The sequence below is a fragment of the Geotrypetes seraphini genome, chromosome 3 (genome assembly GCF_902459505.1).
Source record: "Geotrypetes seraphini chromosome 3, aGeoSer1.1, whole genome shotgun sequence".
NCBI lineage: Eukaryota > Metazoa > Chordata > Amphibia > Gymnophiona > Dermophiidae > Geotrypetes > Geotrypetes seraphini.
The window spans coordinates 127,363,754-127,382,858 of record NC_047086.1 but is presented as its reverse complement, the minus strand read 5'-3'; the positions used below and the strand labels follow the sequence as shown (position 1 = coordinate 127,382,858).

Here is a 19,105-nt window from a genome sequence, read left to right as displayed (position 1 = left end):
CTTAATCTTCTAGAGGAATTTGGAAAATTCTCTGGATATAAAATTAATTGGAGTAAATCAGAAATTCTTCCAATTAATGTTCACTGCACCAAAGGATTATTTGATTCATATTCATTTATTTGGAAAGAGGAAGGATTAAAATATTTAGGAATTATGATCAAAAATACAATTGATGATACAGTCAAAGAAAATGAAAAACTTTTATTGAAAAAATTACAGAAATGTGTGAACAATGGAATCCTTTACATCTTTCATGGTGGGGAAGAATTCAAACAATTAAAATGATGATATTGCCTGTAGTTTGTTATCAAATGAGTATGATACCAATATTTTTTCAGGGGTCCTTTTATAAAAAATTAAACAATATTATTACAAAATTTGTTTGGTTTGGGAAAAGACCCAGAATTGCTTTAGTATCTTTACAAAGACCAATTATGGAGGGAGGGGTAAATTTTCCAAATTTTTATAGGTACCATCAAGCCTATATTCTAAGACAGGGTATGTATTGGATCCTCCCAGATCTCATGGAGAATGTACCAGATTGGCTATATTTAGAATGGCGGCTCCTGTTCCCATTACATTTAGATCATTTAATTAGTATAACAATGCCCAGAAGATACAAAGAAAACAGAATATTATTAGACACTTGGAAAACATTAAGATATATAAATAACCTATCACCAGATCCAATTTGTAAATCACTAAATCAATCTATTTGGGTAAACTCCAGGATCAAAATTGGCGGATTTAAGATCGTCTGGAAACAATGGATAAGTGCAGGTATACGAACATTAAATGATGTCATTTCAGAAGGTTCACTGCTTAGTTTTTCACAATTGCAAAATAAATTTGGCTTAAATAAATCACAATATTTTAAATGGATGCAATTGAAGCAGGCCATTCAGGTAGGGTTCCCTGAATGGAAAAATCTTAATACTCAATATAGTCTGCAGGTTTTATGTTTCCAGGCGGATTTCTTGGGTCACCAAGCCGCAAAATGGTACAAATTGATATATGGATTTTTAAATAAAAAAAAGAAAACTGGTCTTAAGGATATTTGGAGTATTGAGATTGGACAGACAATTTCTGCGTCTCAATGGCCACGATTTTGGTCCTGGAGATTAAGATCTACAAAGTCAAACATGGATGTTTTTATTACATAGAGTGTTATGGACCCCTACGCGCTTGCAAAAGATAGATAATACTAGATCCAATAGATGCTGGCATTGTAAAATAGAAATAGGGACGTTAGATCATCTAATTTTTTTTTGTCCCTGTGTAAATGCCTTTTGGAATATGATTTGGCCCCAAATTAACAAATTACTAGAAAATCATGTAGGACTCTCATATGACACTGTATTATTTGGAACTGCAATGAGAACTCAGAGTCCGATCTCAGTAAACAATAATAAACTACTATTAATATTGACAGGAGTCGCCATGCAACAAATAACTCAGAATTGGAAAGACTATACCAAATTAAATTATACGTTCTGGTGGAACTCTGTCTGTCATATATACAAAATGGAAAAAGTAATAGCATTACAACACGGGAACATTCATAATTTCAATAAAATTTGGCAACCATTGACTAATTATTCTAATGATTAGATTTCTTAGCACAATTATAATACTTATATAGAAAAGGGGAGGGACATGTATAATTTTTAGAATCATTAATTGGAAAAAGGGGAGGGATGTATAACTTTTGATTATATATAATATATACTGTTTATAAATTAAGTTGTATTAATGATAGATACAATGATATATAGTAATTAATTATATCACTTGAATTTCAAACATTGTAAAAATTGAAAAATTCAATAAATAAAATTTAAAAAAAAAAAAGAAGCATCGGTACGTTGACTTTTATATATACATCTTTGACATATATATATATATAGTTTGGATACATTCAGACTCAGAGTGAACACCTTTTGCTGCACCCTGCCCACATAACGTGTGGAAGAAATTCTTGCTGCAGATAAGTTTTTGTTTCTTTGCTATGGGTTTTGCAAGCCGGTCCAGTGGGTGCAGCTTGCATATCTGGGGCGGCCTATACAGGATTTTAAAATCATCCCCCCGCCCTCCCTTACCTACCTGCGGTGGTAGCACACTTTGTAACCTCTGTATCTGTATCTCTAATTTCATACACCCGTGCACAGGCAAGAACTATGGACTGAACTTCACCAGTAATTGCAATACTGAATCTTCATTTATATTATGCGTTGCCCATATGACTTACTACAATGTTTCTCCACATATAGGCCACCCCCTTGTATACGCCGCAAAAAATGCCTATACGAGTTTTAAAACTGGTAGATAAGCTGCCCCATTGTATTAGCTGCAGCTTATCTACCAGTAACTGGGATGGCTTATACCATGTTTAAAAATCATCCCCCCCGCCCTCCCTCTCCTTACCTCCCTCACTGGCGACAGCCTCCTTGAATCGCGTTGCAGAGCAGGAACAATCTTTGCATCTGCAGGCCAGCCCCGCACTGCTTCCTGTATGGCTTTGCCGCCAGTTCTCGAGTCCCACGTGAACTGACGGCAAAGCTATACAGGAAGCAGCGCGAGGCTGGCCTGCAGATGCAAAAATCGCTCCTGCTCTGCAACACTGGCGGTGCAATTCAAGGAGGCCGCTGCCAGTGAGGGAGGTAAGGGGGACAATTTTTAAACATTGTACAGGCCGTCCCAGTTACTGGTAGATAAGCTGCAGCTAATACAATGGGGCAGCTTATCTACCAGTTTTAAAACTCGTATAGGCATTTTTTGCGGCCTATATGCGGGGAAATACTGTAGTAAGTCATATGGGCAACGCATAATATAAATGACAGATTCAGTATTGCAGTTACTGGTGAAGTTCAGTCCATAGTTCTTGTCTGTGCACGGGTGTATGAAATTAGAGATGCAGATACAGAGGTTACAAAGTCTGCTATCATCGCAGGTAGTATGTCCTTAATGATTGATAATGATTTTATTAATCTTGGTAAGGCTGATGGAACCAGCTTATCTTGTAGGTTTTGTTCACGAGAATAGGCAATAACAGGTTTAATGTTCCTGAAGCATCTATGCATTTCCAAGATATGTCAATGGTTCGTTATAATTTTCCGGATGTCGTTAGAAAGATGTGAATGTTTTAGCATACATACAAAGTCAGGTGGTTTCTTTTCCTTGTATCCGGTTTTAAGAAGGCCTTCTCGATGACATAGTTTAGTCTTTTGGTATCTCTCTTATATAACCAGTGGGATACCCCCTTTGTATGAATCTTGAAGACATAATGATAGCATGTTTTTTAAATTCAGATTGAGAAGTGCACAGTCTTTTGAGCCGTAGGAATTGGCAATTTGGGAGGTTATTCAAGCTGTTTTTGATGAAAACTGGAAAATTGTAAATAGCAATTCTTATCTGTAGGTTTCTTGTATATTGAAGTTGAGAAGCTGTAGCATTCTTTTGTGATAAATATATCGAGAAACGGACTCTGATAATAGTCAAAACACATTTTACTGTATGTTTTGGAAAAATTCACAGAAACAAAGGGGAATGGGATCCAGATCAAAAAGAATGGCAATGGCTAGAGTAGGTAGTAGGGTAAACAGAGAAAGGCAGCCCACAGATATAAATATTAGAGCAGAAGAAGAGGTATGGAAAGGGGGGGGGGGGTGGGAGGGGCACAGGGACAGTGTTGGGAGTGTCATACTGGAGGAACAACATTGTGGCTAAAAGAGTTTTCTATTTCAACAGGCAGATGGAATCCAAACTAGGGGGGAAGGGAGGTAAATTCTGCAGGTTTGTTCTATAAAAATAAAAAGCTTTTGAGGTCATTAAATGTGTGCTGTGCAACTACAAATTGATGGGTCTGTTGTGAATGCTGAGAAATGAAGTGCACTGCTCATCAAAAATTAAAAATTGGGGGGGGAATCTCTTCATAAAGATGGCTAATAAATCCCAATAAATAAATAAAATTTAAAAAAACCCACATTTTTAGCTATGGTAGGTTAGTACTGAACCATTTTAAGGAAAGAAGAAAACAGGAATCTATCTATGATGGCATTCCAAAGAAAGTCAAATGAGGACAGAAGAGAAAGAAGCCCTACTGGAGAGAATTAAGAAAGAAACATTATAGAAAGTAACAGAAAGTTATACCTCTGTACACGGTACACTCGTGTCCACGGTGGTACAAGAGCTAATATTCTAGCCACCAAATCCACCAAAGTGCTGGGTGAATAACTTTTATATCTTCCAGACTTCCAGAGCTCATACAGACCAGTACCTCGAATTACCAATGTAGGGTATAGCTTCATACCATCTGGGCGGAAGGCAGGGTTCTCAAAAAACTCCTGTAACAAATGAAGATAAAAAAAGAAGATACTTGTATATTTCTCCAAACAAAAACAAAAAAAAAATCAAATACCAGAGCCTGATTCTGTTACAATGTTAAAAAATATATATATATTTTTAAAGAATACACAAAGAAAACACACCAGCAACACTGCTGAATTCATCAACCAGCACTAGCCCCTAAAAGTTGTATATGGTGTCTAATATTCTTAGCAACAAATTTTCACTTTTTGTGTATATTGCTGAAATGTTACAAAATGAATAAATTACATGGCCATATAATCAAAATGTTATAGATGGTACATTTAAAGACATATTTCAGTTCACAAGCATATATACAATAAAAACATTTTAAGAGGATAAAAAACAAAATGTTTTGGGGATGTTAAACTTTATTAAGGCAATTTTGAAAAAGCACAGTTACTTACCGTAACAGGTGTTATCCAGGGACAGCAGGCAGATATTCTTAACGTATGGGTGACGTCACCGACGGAGCCCCGGTACGGACCTTTATAACTAGAAAGTTCTAGTTGGCCGCACCGCGCATGCGCGAGTGCCTTCCCGCCCGACGGAGGAGTGCGTGGTCTCCAGTTAAGATAAGCCAGCTAAGAAGCCAACCCGGGGAGGTGGGTGGGTCGTAAGAATATCTGCCTGCTGTCCCTGGATAACACCTGTTACGGTAAGTAACTGTGCTTTATCCCAGGACAAGCAGGCAGCATATTCTTAACGTATGGGTGACCTCTAAGCTAACAGAGAGGGAGGAGGGATGGTTGGCCATTAGGAAAATAAATTTTTTAACACAGATTGACCAAAGTGTCCATCCCGTCTGGAGAAGGCATCCAGACAGTAGTGAGAAGTGAATGTGTGAACTGAAGACCAAGTAGCCGCCTTGCAGATTTCCTCAATAGGTGTGGAACGGAGGAAAGCTACAGAAGCAGCCATAGCTCTGACTCTATGGGCCGAGACAGCTCCTTCCAGTGATAGGCCGGCCCGAGCATAACAGAACGCAATACAGGCCGCAAGCCAATTGGACAGCGTTCGTTTAGAGACAGGATGACCTAGACGGTTGGGATCGAAGGATATAAAAAGTTGAGGAGAGGAGCGATGAGCCCTGGTACGGTCAAGGTAGTAAGCAAGGGCACGCTTACAATCCAGCGTGTGGAGCGCCTGTTCTCCAGGATGAGAATGGGGTTTTGGGAAGAAGACAGGCAGTACGATGGACTGATTGAGGTGAAAGGCTGAAACCACCTTGGGGAGGAATTTCGGATGGGTGCGCAGAACCTCCTTGTCATGGTGAAAAACAGTGAACGGTGGATCGGCGACCAGTGCATGCAGCTCACTGACCCTCCTGGCAGAGGTGATGGCAATGAGGAAAAGCACCTTCCAAGTGAGAAATTTGAGCGAAGTAGTAGCAAGAGGCTCAAAGGGAGGTTTCATGAGGGCTGACAAAACCACATTGAGGTCCCAGATGACAGGAGGAGGCTGTAGAGGTGGTTTGATATTGAAGAGGCCTTTCATGAACCGGGAAACCAAAGGATGAGCCGTGAGAGGTTTTCCGAGGATAGGCTCATGAAAAGCAGTGATGGCACTGAGGTGGACTCTGATTGAGGTAGACTTGAGGCCAGCATTGGACAGAGAGAGCAAATAGTCCAGTACGGTCTCCACCGCCAATGAGGTGGGATTGTGATGATGCAGGAGGCACCAAAAGGAAAACCGGGTCCACTTCTGATGGTAACATTGGAGTGTGGAGGGTTTCCTGGAGGCATCCAAAATTCGACGGACAGGCTGGGATAGGTGTTCCGGAGAAGTCAGCCCGAGAGAAACCAAGCTGTCAGGTGGAGGGAAGACAGATTGGGATGTAGTAGAGACTGATGCTGCTGTGTAAGCAGAGTAGGAAAGACAGGAAGAGGAATGGGCTCCCTGGAGCTGAGCTGAAGCAGGAGGGAGAACCAGTGCTGTCTGGGCCACCGAGGGGCGATGAGAATCATGGTGGCCCTGTCTTTGCGGAGTTTGAACAGGGTCCGCAACATCAGAGGAAGTGGAGGGAAGGCATAGAGGAACTGATCCGTCCAGTTGAGCAGGAATGCATCCGGGGCCAGACGATGCGGAGAGAAGAGTCTGGAACAGAACTGGGGCAGCTGATGGTTGTGAGGAGCTGCAAAGAGGTCCACCTGCGGGGTGCCCCAGCGTGCAAAGATGGAGTGGAGAGTGGGAGGGTCCAGGGTCCACTCGTGAGGTTGAAGGATGCGGCTGAGATGGTCGGCCAGGGAGTTCTGTTCGCCCTGGATATAGACAGCTTTGAGGTAAAGGTTGTGAGCTGTGGCCCATGTCCAGATTCGGAGGGCCTCCTGACAAAGGAGACGAGATCCGGTGCCGCCCTGCTTGTTGATGTAGTACATGGCGACCTGGTTGTCCGTGCACAGGAGAAGAACCTGAGGGTAGAGAAGGTGCTGGAAAGCCTTGAGAGCATAAAACATGGCTCTGAGTTCCAGGAAATTGATGTGATGTTGACGCTCCTGAGGGGTCCAAAGTCCCTGGGTGCGGAGACTTCCCATGTGAGCCCCCCATGCATAGGGGGAGGCATCCGTGGTGATGATCATGGAATGAGGGGGTGGATGAAAAAGGAGGCCCCTGGAAAGATTTGAAGAGTTCAACCACCATTGAAGAGATTGCTGAAGAGACGATGTCACAGAGATGGGATGAGAAAGAGGATCCGTGGTCTGTGACCATTGGTTGGCGAGGGTCCATTGAGGTATCCTGAGGTGGAGTCGCGCCAGAGGAACTACATGGACTGTGGAAGCCATGTGACCCAGAAGAATCATCATCTGGCGAGCAGGGATGGATGGTTGGAGGAGCACCTGTCGACAGAGGTGAAGCAGAGTCCGGTGCCGGTCGGCAGGAAGGAACGCCCTCATCAGATCGGTATCGAGAACTGCTCCGATGAACTGAAGGCACTGCGTGGGGAGCAGATGTGACTTGGGATAATTGATCTCGAATCCCAAGAGATGGAGGAAAGAGATGGTGTGGTGAGTGGCTTGCAGTACAAGCGGAGACGTAGTTGCTTTCACCAACCAATCGTCCAAGTAGGGAAACACTTGTAGGTTGTGGGACCTGAGACAGGCCGCTACCACAATCAGGCACTTGGTGAACACCCTGGGTGATGATGCGAGACCAAAGGGTAGTACCTTGTACTGATAGTGGCGATTCTGTATCTGAAATCGGAAGTAACGACGTGAAGTCTGATGGATTGGAATGTGAGTGTAGGCCTCTTTGAGGTCCAGGGAACATAGCCAGTCGTGTTGAGAAAGAAGAGGATAAAGCGTGGCAAGGGAGAGCATCCTGAATTTTTCCTTGACCAAACACTTGTTGAGGTTCCTGAGGTCGAGGATGGGACGAAGATCCCCTGTTTTCTTGGGTACCAGGAAGTAGCGGGAGTAAAATCCCTGACCTCGTTGGTCTGGTGGAACTTCTTCGATGGCATTGAGAAGGAGGAGGGATTGGACCTCCCTGAGGAGGAGAGGAGTTTGGGAGGAATGAGAAGCAGACTCTACGGGAGGATGGTCTACAGGAAGAGTCTGGAACCTGAGTGAGTATCCGTGACGGATGATGTTGAGAACCCACAGGTCTGATGTGATGGCCTCCCAGCGGCGTAGAAAGATGGTGAGGCGGCCTCCGATAGGTTGAGGAAGAGGCATCGACGGTTGTAGACTGGCTATGCCCTGGAGAAAGGAGTCAAAAGGGCTGAGGAGGCTTAGTCTGAGGGAGAGGCTTGGTCGCCTGGTGAGATTGAGAGCGAGCCTGAGAGTGTTGTTGTTGGCGAGGCCGACGAGATTGCTGTTGAGGGGGATTAAGTGGCCTAGCAGAAAAACGACGCTGGTAAGAGGACTGAGGTCTGTATGGTCTTGCAGGTGGAGTCTTCTTTTTAGGCTTAATGAGGGTGTCCCATCTCGTCTCATGAGCCGAAAGTTTTTGTGTCGTGGTATCCAAAGACTCCCCAAAAAGTTCATCACCAAGGCAGGGCGCATTGGCGAGGCGGTCTTGGTGGTTCACATCAAGATCAGACACTCTCAACCAGGCGAGGCGACGCATGGCTACAGCCAGTGCAGAGGCTCTGGAAGTGAGCTCGAAGGAATCATAAATTGAGCGCACCATGAATTTTCTGAGCTGAAGGAGGGTGGAAATCTGTTGTTGAAATAATGGAACCTTGCGCTCAGGGATATATTTTTGCAAAGCAGAAAGTTGTTGTACCAGGTGTTTCATATAAAATGAAAAATGAAAGGTATAATTGTTGGCTCTGTTAGCCAGCATGGCATTCTGGTACAGGCGTTTACCAAATTTGTCCATCGTTTTTCCCTCTCTGCCAGGAGGGGTGGAGGCATAAACACTGGAACCATGAGATTTTTTGAGAGTGGATTCTACCAGGAGGCTCTCATGGGGTAATTGGGGTTTATCAAATCCCGGAATAGGGATGACCCGGTATAAACTGTCCAGTTTCCTAGGGGCACCTGGAACTGTAAGGGGATTCTCCAAATTTTTATAAAAAGTTTCCCGTAAGATATCATGTACGGGCAGTTTGAGAAACTCCTTGGGAGGTTGGTCGAAGTCCAAGGCTTCTAAAAAGGCCTGGGACTTCTTGGAGTCGGACTCAAGTGGTATGGAAAGAGCCGCAGACATCTCCCGAAGGAATTTTGAGAAGGAGGATTGCTCGGGCTTGGAGGTGGATTCAGCCATGGAGGGTTCCTCATCTGTAGAGGAGGCATCCTCCTCGGTACCGATTGGGGATTGCTCCCATAAATCTGGGTCCCTGACGGCCGGCTCAGTATGGCGGGTTTTAGAAAGGGATTTTCCAGATCGCATGGATACGGTGCCGGGGGATGAAGACCGGCGTCGATCCCTGTCCCGGGAGGAGTGGTGTCGATCCCGGTCCCGAGACGACCGGTGTCGGTCCTGGGGCCGGGAGGGGTCCTCCGCAGCGCACGTCTGAAGTGCAGGTTGAGCCGATAAGACCGGCATGGAAGTGTTCATCGGTACCGAGGGGGTGGATACCGGCGGAGTGGTGCGAGGCTCGGGCCGGACCGGTACCGGAAGGAGCGGTGCCAATAGGGTCGGAAGCAGTTCCTGAAGTTGGTGCTGTAGCTGTTCATGCAATTTGTCCTGGAGGATAGCCGAGATATGGTCCTCCAAAGGGGGCACCGGTACCGTTTTAGTTTTCTTGGGTACCATCGGTGCTGCTCTACGCTCCGGCGATGAGGAGGCCGATGAAGAGGCACTCACCGTGATCGGAGCGGAGCGTTTACGGGGTTTGCGGGACGCCGGGAGGACCGGTGTCGCCGCTGTGGCTGGAGGGCGCTCGAGGGAAGTGGAAGGCTTCTTAGCCGGCTTACCTGGCGCTATCGACCCCGAAGAAGGATCAGGCGGTGTCGATGTTGACGGTGCCGATTTAGTCGGTGCCGTCGACGCCGGGGTCGGATCCATAGCAGAACCGGTGCCGAAGAGGAGATTCTGCTGGATTTGTCGATTTTTAAGTGTGCGTTTCTTGAGAGTAGCACAGCGGGTGCAGGTGTCAGCCCGATGTTCCGGACCCAAGCACTGCAGGCACCAGTTGTGTGGGTCCGAAAGGGAGATCGGGCGTGCACACCGCTGGCACCTCTTAAAACCCGGCTGGGGGGGCATGAAGGGAAAGACGGCCTCCGCAAAATCAAAGCCGGAGGCTTGTATGATGACAACAGGCCCCGCCGGGGCCGGTTGAAAAAAGAAAGGGAAAAAACAAAGTTTTTTTGTTTTTTTTTTTACAAATTAGAAGGGAATAAAGAAACCCGAAGGGAAAAAGAGAAAAAATAAGAAATTACGCGAGCGGGAAGGCAAAAAAGAAGTTTTCAACGGCCGTTGAAACCACATGCGTCTTCTTCGCTCCGCGGAAACGAAGAAACTGGAGACCACGCACTCCTCCGTCGGGCGGGAAGGCACTCGCGCATGCGCGGTGCGGCCAACTAGAACTTTCTAGTTATAAAGGTCCGTACCGGGGCTCCGTCGGTGACGTCACCCATACGTTAAGAATATGCTGCCTGCTTGTCCTGGGATAACCACTGCTATGAATAAAGCCTATAAGCAGGTGTTCTCAGAGGATAGTAGGAATATATTTTTGACGGATGGGTGATGTCAACCAGAATTGCTCCCCTGCATCCATTTCAGAAGCATTTGAGAGTGCTCACCATGCATATGCGTACCTTCCTACTGCCCTTGCTACACGGAACCAGATCAGTCTAATATTACAACTAATAGAATGCAATTCAAAGGGGAGCAAGGCAGAGCAATCAAAAAATGCATCCTACTATCTTTGGAAAACAATTACCTCTAATATAATCCGCCTTGAACTGCAAGGTCATGGTGTAATAAAAGTCAATAATGTAATGTAATTACAAGTACGTACGAGGGGGTGCTGAAAAGTTCTTAGCCCAACCAACTTCCTAAATTCTGAACGTTATTTTGCTACTGTAGCTGAAAAGAGTGTTATTTTATTTTGCAAAATGCCAATTTGCAGAATCGTAATGCAATGTTTTGACATTGTTTCAGATCATTGATTGAACCATGTCAATGAAAAGTATGGAACTTTCAAGTGTGGCACTCCGAGCCATCATGAAGTTCCTATTCCTGCAGAAGAAAATTCCAAAGAAAACCCATGAATGTATGATGCAAATAGAGTGACAAACGTCCATTGTAATCCAAAGTAAAGAAGTGGTGCGCAAACTTTCAGCATGGAGATTTTGAGACTGAAGATGCAGCAAGGTCTGGGAGGCCTCAAAATGTCAACTCCTGAAATTGTTGACCATGTCCATGACCTGATTTTGGCAGATTGGCGAATATTGGCTAAAACAATTGCCGAGACAGATATCCAGGGACCATGTTGGATGTATAATCCACGAGCAGCTGGGTATGCAGAAGCTGACATTCAAGTGGGTACTCAAATGTTTGAATGCTGACTAACAACATCATTGAGTGGACACTTCCAAGTTGATTTTGCAGCATTTTCAGCAAGCTGGTGACAACTTTTTGGAACAACTAATTGCTGTTGATGAAACTTGGTTCCATCACTATGATCCTGAAATAAACCAACAGCCCATGCAATGGCGGTACTCAGGTTCTCCAAGGCCAAGGAATTCAAGACTCAAAAGTCAGCAGGAAAGGTCATGGCCACAGTGTTTTGGGATCAGGAAGGTGTTGTAATGACTATCTTCCAAAGGGCCAAACATTTAATGCAGAATACTACTATAACTTGCTGTGCCAATTAAAGGCGGTACTGAAAGAAAAAAGGAGAGTGAAGCTGGAGTTTTCTTTTTGCAAGACAAGGCACCTGCTCATAAGGCTGGCAAAACAACGGATGTTTTGATGCAGTTGGGGGTTTCAGTGCATAGACAATCCACCCTACTCACCAGATCTTGCTCCATCTATTTTCTGTTTCTAAACCTTAAAAAGTGTTCAAAAGGGTGACAATTTTTGAGTGATTTGGAAGTAATTGCAGCAGCAGAACAGTATTTCAATGACCAGACATCAAAGTATTTTTGAAAGGGTTACAGAAACTTCAAACACGATGTGCCAAGTGTATTGAACTTAGGGGTGAATATGTAGAATATGTAGGGGTGCTGAAAAGTTCTCAGCCCAACTAAGAAGAGAATGACAGAGCCATTTCTTCTGTTGGCCTCAAAGCATCATCCATGGATAGATAAGAAATTCCTAGTTGAGAAAACACAGTTACTTACCATAACAGGTATTATCCTGGGACAGCAGGCAGATATTCTCACATGGGGGTAATGTCATCCACAAAGTCCCAGCACGAACAGTGAAAAGTGTAGTATCACTTTAAGCTTTAGCAAGCTTTTTTAGACTGCACCGCACCGCGCATGCACCTTCCCGCCCGACGCCAGCTCGCGAGGTCATCAGTTCAATGTCCAAGCGAAGAAGACAACTAGGGGACATGGTCAGGTTGTGTGAATATCTGTCTGCTGTCCCAGGATAACACCTGTTACGGTAAGTAACTGTGCTTTATCCTTAGACAAGCAGGCAGTATATTCTCACATGTGGGACTCTAGTTGCAATAAAAGGGATGGAGGAAGAGTTGGATTCCAAGAACTCAGACAAACTGAAAGTTGCCTTGTAAACTTAGACCTGTCTGACGTGAGATCATGGAGACAAAGGAAGGAACCTAATGGATAAAATGAAGAAGGGAACCCTATGTTCCACTAGAGGTAAATGGAAAAGTCCGATAAAACCTATGTGCATGGAAGTTGAAAGATAAATGACTTCCTATAATCAGTTGAATCTAAATATATGTGATGGATATTCCAAAAAGATTCAAGAACCTAATAGGAGAGGCACCTATATGGAGCAGCCAACCCAACAAACAGATGAAATGAGTCCTATCCTTGAGTAGATATGAATGAAAAGGGAAAGGAATTTTGTAAATAAAAAAAAAAAAAGCAGGATTTTCTTGAAAAGAATTATAGAGAAGCCGATGCTATGGAGAATAAAATCAGAAGGACACACTGCTAGATTCACTAAAGTCAGCAATAGTTGCTAAACCTGTTTTCACAGGTTTAGCAATGATCGCTGCTAACCGACCCGATTCACAAAATGGCCCGTGTGATTTTCCCCTTGATCACCTATTTTCTGATCTGGCCATGCAAATTGGTAAAACCCCATGCAAAATAACCAAGCAATTGATTCATTTACATTGCTTGGCTATTTAGCATCAGGTTTTACCGATCCTAAAACCCGATTGCTGTAGACCTGTCAGTAACTGTTACCAACAGGTCTACCTGAGTTGTTTTTTTCCTCATGTATTACACACGCAAAATATCTGTCCCATAAAAAAAATTTTTTAATCCCCCATCAGACTTCCCCAATGACCCCAACAATCACAGGCATGCGTGCAGAAGGAAAGAACTGAAGGTGGAGCTAGAGAGCCCAGTGAAGTACAACAGAGGAAGAGTGAAAAATCCAGAGTGGATTCCTTCTGCAGTAGCAGCAGCATGTGGCTATAGGGAAATAACCCTACTGTCTAGATTGTCTCACCTATTGCACTGGACATTACAGTGCAAGGGCTGAGGGAAGATTGATAAAGTGGGCAGGGGAGGGAGAGTTGGAGGTAGCTTGGTTGATAAATAAAGGTTAATTTTGTGGACTTTGTCATAGAAGTAATCATCCATAGTCTAGGGCAGGGGTCTCAAAGTCCCTCTCCTTGAGGGCCTCAATCCAGTCGGGTTTTCAGGATTTCCCCAATGAATATGCATGAGATCTATGTGCATGCACTGCTTTCAATGCATATTCATTGGGGAAATCCTGAAAACCCGACTGGATTACGGCCCTCAAGGAGGGACTTTGAGATTCTGATCTAGGGGGAAGTGATGGAGGGGGGGCACTTTGAGCAGAGAATTCAGCATGGCAAGGAGATAGCGAGGGTTGGAGCCGAGAGTCAGTAGTGGGTGTAGTAGTCTTGTTCGGCAAGTAAAAGGTCAGACTGGAAGGACGTCAGGAGGAATTTGAAATGAAGAAAGTCAGCATGGGTATGGGATTTGAGCCAGAGATGTTCAGCAGACCTGGCACATGAGCATAAGTAGTGGATTTTTGGGTTCAGTCAGGGCTGGGGTTTGACGTGTCTTTCAGACCGTGGGATGGGGGAGCAAGAGTCTAAAACAGGTGAAAGAGTGGTATTATAGGAGGAGACTGTTTTGCTTACAGACTGGTACTGTATAGTAGTAGAGAGGAGGGGTGAAACAGCAGTGGAGAGAGTGCAGGAATCAATAGCCTGAAGATTCCTAAACGTATTGGTGGAGATCGGCTGGGTACTGGGGTGGGGGGAGTGTGGTGGGTTGAGAAAGTTATTATAGGGTGGTCAGAGAGTGGAAGAATTGTGGTGCAGAAATTTATGGAAGAGCAGTTAGAGGAGAGGACAAGATCAAGGCAGTGGTCGTTTTGGTGGGTAGGGATAATGTAGCATAGTTGAAGATTGAATGAGGATGTTAAGGCTAGAAGCAAAGAAGTTGGAGGGGTCATCAATATGAATGTTAAACGAACCAACAATCACACTGGATTAAGATTTTGCGATTAAATCAAATTTTTAATTAAACTTAAAACTTAATGAAGGTTCAAGAGTCAAAGTCAGTGAGAAAGGAAGAAAGGGACTTATCGGGGGGGGGGGGGGTCGGTAAATGACTGCTACACAGAGGAGTAGAGGAGAAATAGTTGGATGGAATGCGAAGGAAGAAAAGCAGTGCGATTGAGGTGGAAGAAGGGTTAAAATCTATAAGAAGCTGATAGTAGCTTCTCACCACCACCTCCGTGACTAGTTGAGTTTGGCGTATGGGAGAAAATGTAACCTCCATTATATAGGGAGGCAGCTGATCAAGTCATTAGGGTTGATCCAGCTCTTGGTTAGTGCAAGCAGGTGGAGGGATTGAGACAGAGAGGTCGTAGGCAAGCTTGTTGGAGATGGAGCGGGCATTCCACAGAACACATGAGAAGGGCAAAAGAGGAGGAGGAGAACAGAAATTAGATTGGTAACACTGCGGTATGATCCTTATGAATAGGGTGAGAGTTGATTGGGAGGAACAGGATTGGGATTGATATCTCCAGCGGAGAGCAAGAGAAGGAGCAGGAAAATACAGACAAAAATAGGGGAAGTATTGGGGGGAGGGGAGTCTGCAACATCAGGGACAAGATGCACACAGGAAGAACGGGGATGGCTGAATGAGCAGGAGAAAGTATTGAAGTGTTAGAGCTGAGAAGAGTAGTAGACAAGAGGGAGGGTGAGGTGATGAAATAAAAAAATTGAGTGATCTACTGGTACATCTAAACACAAAAGCATTCCATACAAAAAAAAAAACCCACACAGATTTAGAACACAATGTTAATCCAAAAATCTAAACTGAAGTTAAGCACTTTTTAAGATTCCCACCATTCATTTAAATAATAAAGCTCAATTACACAAAAGAATTGGCACTAAAAATATCTCCAATTTATTTACTGTCAAACTCATCATTATAAAAATTAGCATTTAATTGAATGCTACAAACTGTTCATAAGACTAATTGTTTGCAGTTTTAAGCTGATCATTATTTCTAGCATCCAAATAGCATTCTCTTAAGTTATAGAAACTATATATGCAGCATTGCTTCATCTTCATTGCTTCTACGGATATAGTCTTTCAGATAAGAAAAGTTCAATGCTATAAATTCATGCCACCAGAGATGTGCAATATAGGATGAAAAATTAGGGTAAGAAAGAACCAGAGAGCTGTACCACCCATTAACTGCTAGGACAGCTGAAGGGCTGGTACAAAGCTATACAGTTCTACCTCTCATTTACCAGTACAACAGATTCACCAAGACCTCTAAGAAGGGCAAAACATTGGTCTTATTTTACAAAGCCGCACTAGATCTAGAGGCTGTTCTCGACTGTTTCTCCAAATTCTTATTGTCTCGTTACTATTCGGTTAACATTAAAGGTGACATCTCAAAATCCTGGCGGCCCCCTTGCGGGGTCCCTCAGGGTTTTCTGCTTTCCCCAATCCTGTTCAATCTCTATATGACTACATTGAACCTTTACATATTGTCAGCTTGGGAAACACTGTTCATTTATGTGGATGATATTTTTATATTGATTGAGATTGATTCAGATCTCACCAACCTAGCCTTTAAAATAAATAATTGCATCTCCAAACTCCAAGCCTGGGCTATGTCTGTCCAGATGAAGCTAAATGCTGCAAAAAACAAAACTTTTATGGCTAGGCCCAAAATTGGACTGTCTTCCTCCAACTGTAACTTTGGATTCCGGGGTCTCCCTGCAGATCGAGTTCTCTTTCAAGATACTGGGAGTTCTCATAGACTCTTCTCTTACCTTTAATGATCAAATAAACTCTCTTGTCAAGAAGTGCTTTTTTAGCCTTCAAATGTTGAGGAAGGTCAGAAACCTTTTCCACCAATAACACTTCTCTGTTCTGGTCCAATCTAGATTAGTGTAATGCTATTTATCTCGACATAACAAAGACCTGCCTTCAAAGACTCCAACTGATACAAAATACCGCAGTAAAATTAATTTTTGGAAAAAGTAAATTTGACCATGTGTCTCCTTTGATTTTAAACCTTCATTGGCTTCCGGTCTATCTCAGGATTCACTTTAAATGTGCTTGTATTACTTTTAAAATTTTATATGGTATCTTCATCCTTCTTGTCCCTTTATTATGAAACTAGTCTTTAAGACCGTTACATTAACGGGTGCTAGAATAGATGTGTGTGTCTGTCTTTCTTTCTCTCTCTCTCCTTGCCCGCTTTCTGTCTGTCTGTCTTTCCTTGGCTGTCCACCACCACCCCTTTGCCTGCTCCCCCTGTCCAGCAGTAGCCCTTCTCCCTTCTTTTTACCTCCCCTGTATCCAGCAGCACCACTTCCCTGCTCCCCCTGTCCAGCAGCAGCCCTTCTCCCTTCATTTTACGTCCCCTGTCCAGCAGCACCTCTTCCCTGCTCCCCCTGTCCAGCAGATCTTCTCCCTTCCTGTTACCTCCCCCCCTGTCCAGCAGCACCTCTTCCTTGCTCCACCTGTCTATCAGCACCCCTTACCTGCTCCCCCTGTCCAGCATTCGGCTTCCTGGTCCGTTCATGTCTGCCCTCCTCTTCAAAGCAGCCTGCTGAGGTTCACGGCCGGCTGTAGCGAACCTCGCAGGCCGCTCTGCACCTTGGTAACACGTTCTCTCTGATGCACGGGATTGCATCGGAGGGAACGTGCTACTGACGTGCAGAGAGAACATGTTACCAAGGTGCAGAGCGGCCTGCGAGGTTTGCTACAGCTGACCACGAACCTCAGCAGGCTGCTTTGAAGAGAAGAAGTGGCGACGGCAGCAGTTGGTGAGTGAGGACGTGAGTCGCCGGCATGTTCCCTGCCTCCGTGTTTGAAAATGGAATTCGGCATGGACCCAGAGACCACGGTGGCAGGGATCACGCCATCCTAAGTGCGCATATGCGCTTAGGGTTTTATTATAGAGGATGCTTATAGATTCTCCTATGCAAGAGGCACCCAACAATCCAAACTCTCCCTTCCTTCAGTGAAAGGAATCAAGAATTTCAGTCAATCCTTGGTTTTCAAAATTTCTCAACTATGGAACGAACTTCCTCTTATTTTAAGGGGTCTTGGTCCTTTACAACTTTTTTGTAAATCTTTAAAAACTATTTGCCAAGCACTTCAGAAACTAGTCATATTAATATTTTCTGATTGTTACTTTTTCCAGTATTTTTTTTAGTTACTGTTAACTGAGTTGAGCTGAAGACACAGTATAGAAAGCTAAGTTTTAGTTTAGTTTAGTTAAATTTGCCAAGGACACAAAGTTATTCAAAGTTGTTAAAACACAAGAGGATTTGTAAAAAATTGAAAGAGGACCTTACAAGACTGGAAGACTGGACTTCCAAATGGCAGATGACATTTAATGTGAGCAAGTGCTAAATGATACATGTAGGAAAAAGGAACCCAGCCTATAGCCATATGAAGCAAGGTTCCACACTTGGAGTCACCACCCAGGAAAAAGACCCAAGTGTCATTGATGAAGATTTATTGAAATTTTCTGTTCAGTGTGCTGCAGCAGCTAAGAAAGCAAGTATAATGTAAGGAATTAGGATAGGAATGGAAAATAAAATTGAGATTATAATGCTTTTGGAGCGCTCAATGGTGCGACCACACTCAAATTATGTGTGCAATTCTGGTTACTGATCTCAAAAATGATATAGCAGAATTAGACAAGGTACAGAGAAGGGTAACAAACTTGATAAAAGTGATGGGACAACCTTACTATGAGGAAAGCCTAAAGAGGCTATGGCTCTTCAGCTTGAAGAAGAGTCAGCTGAGAGGAGATATGATAGGTCTATAAAATGCTGAGTACAGTGGAATGGGTAGACATGTATCACTAGTTTACTCTCCAAAAATACAAGGACCAGGGAGCACGCAGTGAAAGGGTAAAGGATCATGGGTTTGATATATTGCCTATCTGTGGGTACAACCAAAGTGATTTACATATATTATATGCAGGTACTTTTTCTATCCCTAGTGAACTTAAAATCTAAGCAACTAAGTAGTACATTTAAAACAAATTAGAGAAAATATTTCTTCATTAAACATGTATCGTTATTTCCCCACACATACAGGCTGACCCTATGTAGAGACCACAGAAAATGCCTATGCAAGTTTTAAAACTGGTAGATAAGCCACCCCATTGTATTAGCCGCGGCTTATCTACCAGTAACTAGGGCGGCCTATACTGTTTTTTTTAATCATCCCCCCTTTACCTCTCTCACTGGACGGCAGACGGCTGCCTCCTCGAATCTCACGGTAAGTGGTGCAGGGCAGGAGTGATCTTTTCAATCTCCAGCACAGCCCTGTGCTGCTTCCTGCATGGCTTTGCCGTCAGTTCTCGATGGCAAAGTCATGCAGGAAGCAGCGCAGGGCTGGGCTTGACCAGAGATCAAAAAGATCGCTCTTGCCCTGCTGGCTGCAAGATTTGAGGAGACAACCATCCGGCGAGGGAGGGAGATGATCTTAAAAAACAATACACACATCTCCCTCATTATTCGCGGGGGATAGGGGCAAAGCCGGACCGCGAATAGGGAAGTACAGCGAATATCCAACTCTGACCCACCCTCGCATCTCTCCTGCCTTCCCCCGGCATCCCGGCCTTACCTGGTGGTCTAGAGGGCTTTTGGGGCAGGAGCGATCTTCCTACACTCC

The 19,105-nt window shown here is 44.1% G+C and overlaps 1 protein-coding gene across 2 annotated transcripts in view; it reads right to left on the bottom strand.

Moving 5' to 3' along the window:
* The window catches only part of ELP3 (elongator acetyltransferase complex subunit 3), a 185,382-nt gene that overhangs the window by 70,497 nt on the left and 95,780 nt on the right, over positions 1 to 19,105 (bottom strand). For both annotated transcript variants that reach the window (XM_033937686.1, XM_033937685.1), the window contains exon 10: positions 4,150 to 4,343. In XM_033937686.1, the coding sequence (XP_033793577.1) occupies positions 4,150 to 4,343 (194 nt within the window). The remainder of the gene's footprint in view (positions 1 to 4,149; positions 4,344 to 19,105) is intronic.